The sequence below is a fragment of the Grammomys surdaster genome, unplaced genomic scaffold (assembly GCF_004785775.1).
Source record: "Grammomys surdaster isolate TR1022 unplaced genomic scaffold, NIH_TR_1.0 262, whole genome shotgun sequence".
In the NCBI taxonomy this organism is placed as follows: domain Eukaryota; kingdom Metazoa; phylum Chordata; class Mammalia; order Rodentia; family Muridae; genus Grammomys; species Grammomys surdaster.
Window position 1 is genome coordinate 4,227,971 of NW_021604703.1, and position 11,841 is coordinate 4,239,811.

The 11,841-nt window shown below is 40.4% G+C and overlaps 1 protein-coding gene across 1 annotated transcript in view; it reads right to left on the reverse strand.

The window, feature by feature from the left end:
* The window catches only part of Cdkl3 (cyclin dependent kinase like 3), a 33,329-nt gene continuing 21,488 nt past the window's right edge, over positions 1 to 11,841 (reverse strand). Inside the window, exons 7-13 of the mRNA XM_028775925.1 lie at positions 11,268 to 11,356; positions 10,231 to 10,390; positions 9,809 to 10,137; positions 7,722 to 7,815; positions 5,608 to 5,770; positions 4,519 to 4,616; positions 1 to 737 (exon numbers count right to left, since the gene is read on the reverse strand). Coding sequence (XP_028631758.1) covers positions 657 to 737; positions 4,519 to 4,616; positions 5,608 to 5,770; positions 7,722 to 7,815; positions 9,809 to 10,137; positions 10,231 to 10,390; positions 11,268 to 11,356 — 1,014 coding nt within the window. The 3' untranslated portion in view covers positions 1 to 656. The remainder of the gene's footprint in view (positions 738 to 4,518; positions 4,617 to 5,607; positions 5,771 to 7,721; positions 7,816 to 9,808; positions 10,138 to 10,230; positions 10,391 to 11,267; positions 11,357 to 11,841) is intronic.

Genomic DNA, 11,841 nt, shown 5'->3' on the forward strand with positions numbered 1-11,841 from the left:
GTTAACTAACTACCCAGTCTGTATTATTCTTCAACAGAAAACAGCCCAGGATAGAAAGTAAACCTTTTCCAGGTTGTACATTGCTGCTTCAGGAAATTCTTCTGGCTAAATGGAAGGAATTATTAGAGTTGGGGAGTCAGAGAATGTAGGCAATTGTTTCACTTCAAGGAATTTAACCTAGGAACATCCTATCACTGTCGGATGTTATGTAAGTACTATAAATGCTTCACTGCTGACAACAGAATGTCTTTCTTCATGTGATGGCAACAAGTGGTTACTAAGACAACAGATAAGAAGGTCCATCCAGCATCCACTCGAAGAGGCCAGTGTTTTCCAGGAGACACCTAGCTTATGAGGTTTGACTCTCAGCAGTCTAAGAGCAGTGTGAACAGGGCACATCATGTGACTACCCACTCAGTAACCATGGCAAGGAAGGAAGCAGGCAGAGAAGGTGAGTTTATAATTTCAAATCACAGCATCAAAATAACACAGTTTTTAGAAGAAAGAGAAAAATGGTTAAAATTTTGCTAGCAAAACCAAAAACGTAGATGATGCTGATGCAGATGGGATGGGTGGCTGTCTTAGCAGCAGCCTATGTTAGATTCTATTGTATATAAAATAAAAAGGAAGGAGCTGTCAAGCTTGTATTTTTAAGATTACTTAAAAGACAAAGCACTATCGGGAAAAAAAAATCTGTTCCTCTTCAAATTCTTCCCCTCACAATCGCCATCTCCACCCTAAAATTAAAAACCAAGCCAGTAAGAACGAGGGATAAGAACTGTAAATACCTGCTGTCAAAGCCGTGACTGTACTAATGTTACACTATAGGCAATCTACTGAATGGTAAGCACTACTCAGCTTAAGTCCCATCCTTTAAACCAAACTATACAGGACAAGACCCAGGGTCTGGCCAGCATGTTTGATGTGGAACCCAACACCTGCTCATGCTTACCTTCTTTGCTCTCAGAATCTTTGGACGTCTAGACATTGGGACACTCTGTGTTACATATTTACATTGGGATTCTGTATTATATATTTGCATTGGGACTTTCCATCATATATTTACATTGGGACTCTTTATTACATGTTTACATTGGTATTCTGTATTATATATTTACATTGGGACTCTGTTACATAGTTACATTGAGACTCTATTATATATTTACAATGTAATATATTTACATTGGGACTCTCTGTGTTACTATGTTATTTTTTAATATATATATATATATATACTGTAGCTGTCATCAGACACCCCAGAAGAGGACATCAGATCCCATTACAGATGGTTGTGAACGACCATGCAGTTGCTGGGAATTGAATTAAGGACCCCTGGAAGAACAGTCAGTCCTTTTAACCACTGAACTATCGCTTCAGCCCCTCTGTGCTACATATTTACGTTAGGATGTTATGTATTACATACTTTCATTGGAACTCTCTGTATTACATATTCACCTTGGGACTCTGTATTATGTATTTAGATTGGAATTCTCTGTATTACAAATTCACCTTGGGACTGTATTATATGTTTAAATTGGGACTATATGTATTTTATACTTAGATTAGGATGTTCTGTATTACATGTTTACATCGGGACTCTCTGTATTATATATTTACACTAGAACTCTGTTACATATTTAGTAACTTTCCCTTCTATAATTATAAAGCTCTAAATCAACACCAGGAATTAAGACTAATGAACATACTGGAAATAAAAGATGATTAAACAAAGTTGCATGACTTCATGTGAAATGTAGTTCTATTAACAGGCATTTGTGAACTCAATGTTCAAATTAAGAAAACAAGAGCTTCGATGCTGGTCAGCATTTCTGTGCATGTAACACTGACAAAAAGGAAAGGGTTGTTCTAACCACACATGATTCTGGGATCCTCTGAATTTCCATCTGCCACATTTTCTAGTCTACAGCTAACAGGTTCCTCTCTCTTTAGCTAGAACATTTCTTGTGTTCTAAGAACAAACAGGAAGTGGCGAGTTACTGGCTAGGGAACTTGGCCTGAGATAAAATACCTGTATTTTACTGCAGGGGTTGCTTCCTAAGGGCACTGGGAGACTGGTGACAAAGGACTCCTCATCAAACAAAGCTACTTACCCATGGTCTCCCCTCCCTGTAGGCTCTTTCCTCTCTTGACCAGGCCACTCATTCACAGTCACTCAGGGTTTCGTCTGGTCAAAGAGCCCCTTCAGTTGTACCTTCATATGTCAATGTATTGCTAACAAAGACCCCTGAGAGAGCTGGATACACATCTAGGAAGTGCTTGGATCTGATGAAGTAATTTAAAAACCAAGCAATGGAAGAGTTAAGATGAGAACGAGTAGATTGCTATTCCCTGTCTTCTGGTTTCTGTTTGTCTTGGAGTGCTGGAGACCAAGCCCATGCTAGGCGAGCACAAGGTGCTACACTCCTAGCTCCTACCCCATGTTGTCAAAACTGTTATAGTTTCTCAAACTAAAAATAAACTACAGACTGAAATTGTAGAAGACTAGATTTTGAGATAGGGTCTCTCACTATGAAGCTCTGGCTAGCTTGTGATTCACTATGTAGACCAGACTGTTCTTGAACTCACAGTGACTCACCTGCTTCTCCCCCTCAAGTGTTGGTATTAAAGGTATGTGAAACCATACATGGCTAAGGAAATTTTGACATAGATTTATTTTGTGTGTACATGATGTTCATATAAAGGTCAGGGCCAACTTGTGTGGCCTGGTTTGTTCTTTCTGCTATGTCATTCTAGAGCTAGACCTTGGATCTTCTGACCTGGCAGCATCTTTACACACTGAATCTGAATCACCTCACCAGCTCAGGCATTTTCTTAATGTTGATGTTAATTCACCAAGATGTGTTCAGTCAGACTAGTGTTGTCTCAGTCTCAGCTATACACTAGGGCTTCTGAATGGGGTACAGATAAGCTCTGAGCAATACTGACAGCTCCTGGTTGCTTCTAATAACTACAATTGGTTCCTGTTACTCTTTTCAAGGATACTTTGTCAGGAATTCTATATCTGAGAGATGTAGAATTAACATCTGAGAGAACTGTTTTGACTCATTTTTCCCTTGCATGCATATGTGGTTTGGGTTTCTGGGCCTCTCATAGGATAGCAGGATAAACACAGTGGCATATCATTTGCAAACTCAAGATCCCTAACTCATTCAATGAGCCAACAGATTTGCAAATAGTATGCTATGCAGATTTCCAGGACATGAGTACATCTCTTAAATGCACAAGCTTAAAGAATCTTGTGACTTATAATGAACTAAAAGACGTTCCTTAATAACAGCCCTGTTCTGCAAAGTAGATTGTGACATACACAAGTAGTCCTGGGACTGACAAAACAAGACCAAGCTCTAAACGTCACAATGGAAATGCCTATAGGGTTTCAGAAAAACCTATACATACACACATACATACATACATACGTATGTATGTGCACACGCGTGTGGGCGCACTTGCTTTTGTTTTCTCTGAGACAAAGTCTCATAGCCCAGGATGGCCTCAACTTCACTGAAGATGACCTTTAACTTCTGATCCTTCTGCCTCTACTTCCCAAGTGCTGGGATTAGAGATCAATCAAGTGCTGTACAACTGATTTATTGGGGGTAGGGCCTTTTGTGTGCTGGGTCAGCACACTACCAACTGAGTTACATGACCCTCCACCTTTCCATATTTTTAATTTACTCAATTTTCTTTAATAAAGCAGGAATAACTTTATCATGAATTAAAATATAGTCAATTCATTTCTAATGGGGATAATAAAATTGATAAATTATGCACACAGATGACCTCACTAGGAAATCCGAGGCCACATGCATGCTGAGGCTCAGTGAGTATTGGTTTAGTCTCCTTCCCTTAAGAGAAGGCATTCAAATGGATATTGATGACAGCAAGATTTCTGAATAAAATCCAAGAATCACTGTGGTGCATGGGGTTGGAGCGGCCAGCAGACATTTTTGAAAACAGGATAACAGTTAGGGAACAGTGACAGACAGTAAACTGGAAGAACACAGAAGGGAAAAGCCAAAGGCAAACACAGTGGTGCTGTGCCCAGAGCAGTCAGCCACTACTTGTCCCATAGCACGGGTCACCTGAGCAATGCTGGATGGTGAACACACCACAGCTACTTTTTGTCCTGGATGCTGTGTGTTCTAATCACTGAAAATTCAAAAGAGGGCTGTGTTTACTACTACAAAAACTCACACTTAGAATCTTTCAGTAGTTGGTAATAACATAAATAACTGGTATGATGTTATACGCGTTTAATCCCATCACTGGGGAGGCAGAAGCAGGCAGATCTCTCTGAGTTACAGAACAGCCAGAAATACATAGTGAGACCCTGTATCAAAAAGCCAAAAATATACATAAATAAAATAAGGTAAAAACAGACCTGTTTCTAAAGTTTAAAGATTATAAATGTTTTAATTTTTATAAACTCTCCAATAGTAACTAAATTTAAACAGTAAAAGACAAAACAACATTCTATAAAGAATATAAAGTGTTTACCTCTTGTTTTTCTTGATTTGGGTCCATACTAAGTAAAGTTGGTATTTTAGGTGAATCTGTTTTCTTTGATTCTCTCTTCAGCACTTTTATCTGTTTAACTTTTGAAGAAAAAAAACAAACAATGTAATTTGTTGGCCCTTCCTTGAAACTATATTTTCCTTCCAAGGGCTTCCGGTAGGTATCCCAGTAGCCACTAAGCCCATTTTTGAACTCAAGTTGCAAAGGGACTGAGTAACTGTGAGTTGTAAGATATGGTATGATTTTATTTTGTGATCTCACAAGAGCATGTCTCTATTTTCATCGAGGGACTCTCAAGTTGGACATTCTACATTTTACACCTTGCTATTATATCACATTTTTATAAGGTGTCTGTTTTCCAAGGAAAGGAAAAAAACTTAACACAGCAATAAATTTTATTTTAAAATAAATACCTGCTTAATTTTATTTCAATATATTTATTATTCATTTGTTTACTGGGGTGGGGCCAGTCCTCTCCTCCTACAATGTAAATCCCATGATCAAACTCAGATCATCAAGGCTTGTTAGCATCAAGTGCCTTTACCTGCTGAGCCATCTCACCAGCCCTTAAGATAAAGCCTAAGGTTATGATAAATTCTACATTTAGAAAAAAAATCTACCAAATCCCTGCATGCCCAAAACATCTGTAACACTTCTGGGCAAGTGAGTAGGGAAGGTGCTTTACTCCATCTTATATATGGAACTAAGATGTCTTCCTCAAATTCTGCCCTGACATCTCAACATGAAGCTAACAGAACATTTACCCTGTCAGGATGTCTTTACCTTTCTTTAAAATTACCTTTATTAAATCTGACCCTTGCTGGGCACAGTAGACCTTTAGTCCCAGCACTCACTCTGAAGGAAGAGGCAGGCAGGTATCTGGGAGTTCAGGCCAGCCTGACTTATATAATGAGCTCTAGGACAGCCAGAAACACACAGAGTCTGACTAAACAAAACAAAAGTCTGACCTTTTACTTAGCTTACTTTTTCAAAGCAACTGGCTACTTCTACAAAGATCCCAGGAAAGTGTTCTTACAAACAGCCCCGCCCCTTAGTGTGTCATCTACGTACCTTCCATCCCTTTCATCTCCTTCGCCTGGATTGTGAACGGCAGTTCAGGGAAATGGAATTCTTTCCTGTCGCATTTGGAAAAATTCAGCTTCCTTTTGTTCCCACTCGCTATTTGGTCATTCTGACCTGTTCGTTCATTAAATGTACCTTTCTCTGTTTGGACCTAGACAAACAAGTACCAGTTAGTATGAAGAACTGTGGATGACCAACTGTAGAGTCTTAAGCCTACAGGTGCTGGCTATTTGGATGATGGAAAACAGTTCTGGAGATTACTTTAATAATCAAGAAGCACAACAGGCCGGGCGGTGGTGGCGCACGCCTTTAATCCCAGCACTTGGGGGGCAGAGGCAGGCGGATTTCTGAGTTCGAGGCCAGCCTGGTCTACAGAGTGAGTTCCAGGACAGCCCGGGCTATACAGAGAAACCCTGTCTCGAAACCACCCCCCCACCCCAAAAAAAAAAGCAGAACAGAATGAGGTATGGTGGACATGCCTGCAGTCCTAGCACTTGGGAGTCAGGCAGAAGGATCTCAAGTTCAAGGCCAGCCTAAGATACATAGTGAGACCCTAAGAAAGCAAAAGCAAAACAAACATACAAACCAACAGACTAAAGCAATACTAAACACAGAAGCAGTCAGACTCCCAGGGACATTTTCCAAGTGAAGCCTTTAGTCCATTTACTGTTCTTGATTTAGGGAACCACAATCTTGACTTTGTTTGTTGTTGTTTTTGTTGTTAAAGACAGGGTTTCTCTATATAAGAGCCTGATTGTTCCAGGAACTCATTTCTGTAGGCCAGGCTGACCTCGCTGGGATCAAAGGTATAATATATACCTCGCCACCCTCTGCCTGGATGTTTCAATCTTATGTTATTATAAATAATGCTGTGCCTTGAATGTTATAAGCTGATTGTTTTATGTAAAGAAATGATGGGCAAAAAAGAGAAAGATATGGCTAACATTTCTAAAGCAAGGAAACTATATCTATTTGGCAAGTGTTTTTAATCCATAAAGGTATTTTTGAAAGAGAAAAGCACAAGTCTTGTGATTTGTAAAAAGGGTAGGCATACATTAGTAAACAACTTAAGATAAAGAATAAGATGATACAGATACAGCTCAGTGGTTGAGAGCAGTTATTGCTCTTGCAAAGGGCCAGGGTTCAATTCTCAGCACCTACGTGGAGGCTCACAGCCATTCACAGCTCTAGCTCCAATGCCCTCGTCTGGTCTCCATGAGCACCACTAGGTAATCACATATAAAATAAAATAAGTCTAAAAGAGAGAGAGAGAAAAAGAAAGAGACAAGCCAGAAGCTGGAAGCACAGGGGAAAACATGGTCTATTTTCAGGAAGAAAAGAGGGACTGCTAAAGGGATTCTCAGTGGGCACTTGCTTAGCACCTGCAAAACCTTGGACTTGTCCCAACACGGGTAAGAAAGAAAGGGAAGAAGGGAGAAAGGGTAGGAGGGAGGGAATGGTTTTAAAGATTTATTTATTTTATGTATATTGGTGTTTTGCCTGCATGTATGTCTGTGTGAAGGTGTAAGATTCTCTGGAACTGGAGTTACAGACAGATGTGAGCTGCCATGCAGGTGCTAGGAATTGAACTCTGGTCCTCTGGAAGAACAGCCAGTGCTCTAACTACTGACCCATCTCTCCAGCCCTGGGAAGGATTTTTTTAATGTGAGAACTCAAGAAAAAAATAAGGTAGACAATGTTTAAAGAGGCCATATTTTATTAACTTATTCATTCCATGTGTGTATGTTCATGTTCTAATATGTGTACATGTGTGGTAGGGTACACATGACGCACCTGCTGATGGAAGCCAGAGGTAACATTGGATGTCTTTCTGGATAGCTCTGACCTTATGTTTGAAGACAAGGTTTCTCATTCCACCGGGAGCTCACTGATTTGGCCAGACTAGAAGCCAGCAAAGTCTAAGGATCCTCCTGTCTGACCCCCAGTGTTAGGGTTACAGGCATGTACTGCTGTGCCCAGGTTCTTACATGGTGCTGTGAATCTAAACTCTGATCCTTGTGCGTGCTCACCTAGTACTTTACTGACTGAGACATTTCCCCAGCCCAAAAGTTCATGTTTTAATGACTAACATCTTGCCTTACTTGTGTGGGACCTGTGTCCTCTTGTCTGCTATTAGACAAAGTTTGTCCAATAGTTTGTGAAGAAGTACGTCTCTTTTTTGTTCTTTCAGTTAACCTATTAATTAAAAATAAATGAGAAGTTATTAGAACCTCCCAGAATTGTCCTTCTGTTAGCATTAAGAACAAGTAAGTTATAAACAGTGGGCCAGGCTATACACACCAATAACACTGGCACTCAAGTGGCTGGCTGAGGATTTTTGACTTAAGGACAGCTTAAGCAACATAACCAGATCCTGGCTTATGAAAAAAGGAAAGGATTTATACCATAGTACTGTTAAAACACCGAGTGTCAAAAGGCAACTTTCAAGTCTGAAGTTCTGAGAACTCTAGGACAGGACAACCACTGCATGGCTAACCGTGGGTGAACACATGCCAGGAAATGACTCTTGAGGCCCATTTGTTCCCTTATATCTATTCTAAACTTGGATCATTTAATCGCTGGAGTTCTGAATTTTTGGACTTGTCTGAGACTGGCTTGCAACCATGGTTTACTGGAGGTGCAACTCAGGCATCATCTGAAGAACACCTTGGTTAGTTACTGCAACCTAGGGTCCGATGTACCTTTGTACTTACAGACAAGTCCACTGGCTTATCCAGACAGACTGCTCATCCTCATACCAGCTCATCCTCACAACCTGTAGCCTAAATCAGCCTGCCAGACTCTGGTTGAGCCAATGGACCTTCCAGTGTAAGTTTGCACACAGACCTGATGTCTTCACTGTCCATCACCAGTCCCCAGCTTGAGCAGTGTCTCACTATCAGTCTCTCAATCTGCAGCAGAGGCTATAAACCTAACACTGGCCTGACACTGTTTTCCTACCAACATACTTACTATACTGAAAGGCTATTTGCTATGAAGGCCTTATTTTGGACTATTCTTTCTCCATTGAGAGAATCTGCTATGAGGCAGAGATAAAGCTTACTTTGCAGCACTGAGTGGTGGGTTAGATACAGTTTGTCCTCCAATGGTCCACATACTGGAATTTTGTCCCCAGTGTGCTGTGTTGAGAGGGGTGGAGCCTGTGAGTGGTGAGGACTCTCAAGAAGGAGGTGACTAGATCTCAAGATGGACTGATGATTTTTTTCCTTAGGAGGCATTCTTGCACTTGAGGCATGGTCCATGAAAGAGGGTCTTTATAAAGGACCCTGGCACTGCCCCTGAAATCTTCCTCCTGTATTGGCACACATAATTCCTACATGTGGTCAGTTTCTTGCCTCCTTCTTTGCTCTGATGTGACACAGCCAAGGAGCCCTTGCCAAAGCAGTGGCATCATGCTGTTGGATGCTCCACCTGCTATAACCATGAGCCAAACAACACTCTCTAACGTATCCTATGCCAGTAGAGTATCAGTTATTTCAGCATAGCAATACTAAGTGGACTAACACACCAAGGCACATGGATGCCAAAACTTAAGTGAAATCACCCCTTTTCTCTTCAAATAGAAGATATTTTTCTTTTAAAAAGATATTCCAGCCTCAGCCATTGAGAATACTGTCCATGCACAGGACCTGGGTTCAGTTCCCAGCATCTACACTGGGTGGCTCACAATTGCCTTTAAGTCCAGCTCCAGGGGTTCTGATGCTCTGTGGCCTCCACCTACACTGAATGAATGTGGTGCTGCTCATACGAATACTTAGGGACACATAGAGACATAAAATAACTATTTTTAAAGCTATCCCAAAGATATCAGTAAGCAATTAAATATCTAAGTTGGTCACGATGGCATCCATCATGATGGCATCCATCTGTAATCCCATCTCTGAGGAGGATGAGGCTGGTAGACCATGTATAGGAGGCCAGCTTGGGTTACAAAGCAAGTCCCAGGATAGTCTGGGCTCTGTGGCAATTTGTCTAAAAAAAAAAAAAGTTTAATACCTATATAGCTAAGAAAAAACTTCTCATATAACATTCCTAAGAACTCCTCAGTGAATGCCCTGCTGCTACATGACTCCAACTTGAGAAGATCCTTTTCAGGTGTGGTCCACACTGACACTGACCACACAGGAGGACAGCTTACTTAATCAAGCCTCCGTGAACTCTAGCTCACCGTGAATTGGGGTGGGAGAGGTTTGAACTGAGATTTGCAGCCAACAAATTACTGCTTGTCAGGTTGATAGGTGGCATTATCATACAACCCCCGGAGTGTGGCTCTTCTTTGACACAGTCAGAATTCGCACTGGGATTGACAGTGTTTGTAAGTTCTGAGACAGGAGGCTTCCCGTCCAGGGATGAGGAGTGTGCGTCATCAGCTGGGCCCTGCTGGCGGTGGTCACCTTCACACTCTGTCTTCTTCAGGTCTGGGACGTCTCCTTTTCCCCCTTTGGCCTTCATGATTCTGACTTTGAGCTCCTTGGCCCTTTTGTCTCTGTCCACTTCCTGGAACAGGTGAGATGTAGAGAATCTGCTGTCATTAGAGCCCTAAGCATGTGCAACTACACAGGCTGAAATGAAAGGCAAGGAGGAGCTCACCTTTCCATAAAGTGATGGATTTCCATAGAGCAGAGTGTTGGTAAAAAATGATTTTTTCTCATCTCTCGCAGGTTCATTTTCTTTAAAATTCTCTTTTGGCTTTATAAACGAATTAACCTTTGCTTCCTGTAATAATTTAGCTCTCAGCTCTGGTATGAATCTAATGAATCAAGCAATATTATCCAATCATTTTTTATATGATTTATCTTAATAGAACCATTCAATCAAGCATTTTATAATTTTAAAATATTAAATTTTATAATATTAAAATATTATATAATCGTAACTGATACCAAGAGATGGCGCTATTTTTATTTGTTTGTTTGTGACAGGACATCACCACGTGGCCCGAGTTGGTATCAAGTATAAAATCCCCCTGCTTCATCTTCCTGAGTGCCAGGATGACAGGTGTCACCATACCCAGCTAAGATGGTGTAAATATTTACCTTACAATAATTGTGTGCTGGCAACAGATCTTTCAGACATTTTGCTAGGAAAATCTACCACATAAAACTTACAAAACAGACTTACATTAGATTCCCTTTGAGATGTGAATCTAATGAAATGTCACTTTGAATTTTGATAGGGAAGCTCTTCGTCTCTTTACACTTACACAGAATTTGAGTCACAGTGCTCGTGTTAAGTGGCTTACAACTGCCTCTAAGTCCACCTCTTGGGAGATCCACTGTTCTTCTAATTTACACAGGCATCCTTACACAGGTGCACATGAACGTAAATAAAAAGAAATCCTTTAAAAGTAAATGAAATCAAGCCTTTAAAAGCTCTTCAATTAAACATGGTCTCTGGTCTGAGGTGAGACTGCAGCTGTAGCACAGGATTTTGGTACACTGCCTACAACCCTGTAGCCCTGTGACAAATTCAAGCTGCTTACCATGTACCTGGTCAATACCTGACACAGTAACTCCATTAAGTTTCTGTTACATTGAATATGTGTGTTTTGTAACATTGTCTGTCTAGTGATTCCCCTTCTAGTAAGTCTCCTGATATAAAACACGAGGAAGACCACAAATGCTTACTTCTCAATAAATCCATCTCTAGTAAAGTAATCGTGACGCAAAAGATCAGTAGATGATATCCTCTCAGCAGGATCAATTTGTAAACAAGCCTAAAAAAGAAAAAAGTCTAATAAAAGATGAGGGTTTTTTTTGGCTCTCCCCTAAAATCAAGTCTTTAATATTTGACATATGACGAAGTTATTACCCAGAGCTAACAGAGTCTGTAAACAAGCAGATTTCTAACAGTAAATTCTGACCATTTAGTTACCTAAGAAATTTACTCTTGCAACTTCTAAAAGTTACTATTTTGTGTGACTGTCAGCATATGTATCCCATGGTCACACAGGGAGGCCAAAAACAGCTCTGTTTTGGGTTCTATCTTGTCACCTTGTAGGATATAGGGATTGAATTCAGGCCTTCCATAAAAATCCCCTTTCTAGTCTCTGCAGACACCAAACACACATGGTCCACACACATACAGGCAAGCAAAACATCAATACACATAAAATAGAATAGAATAGAATAGAATAGAATAGAATAGAATAGAATAGAATAGAATAGAATAGAATAGAATAGAATAGAATAGAATAGAATA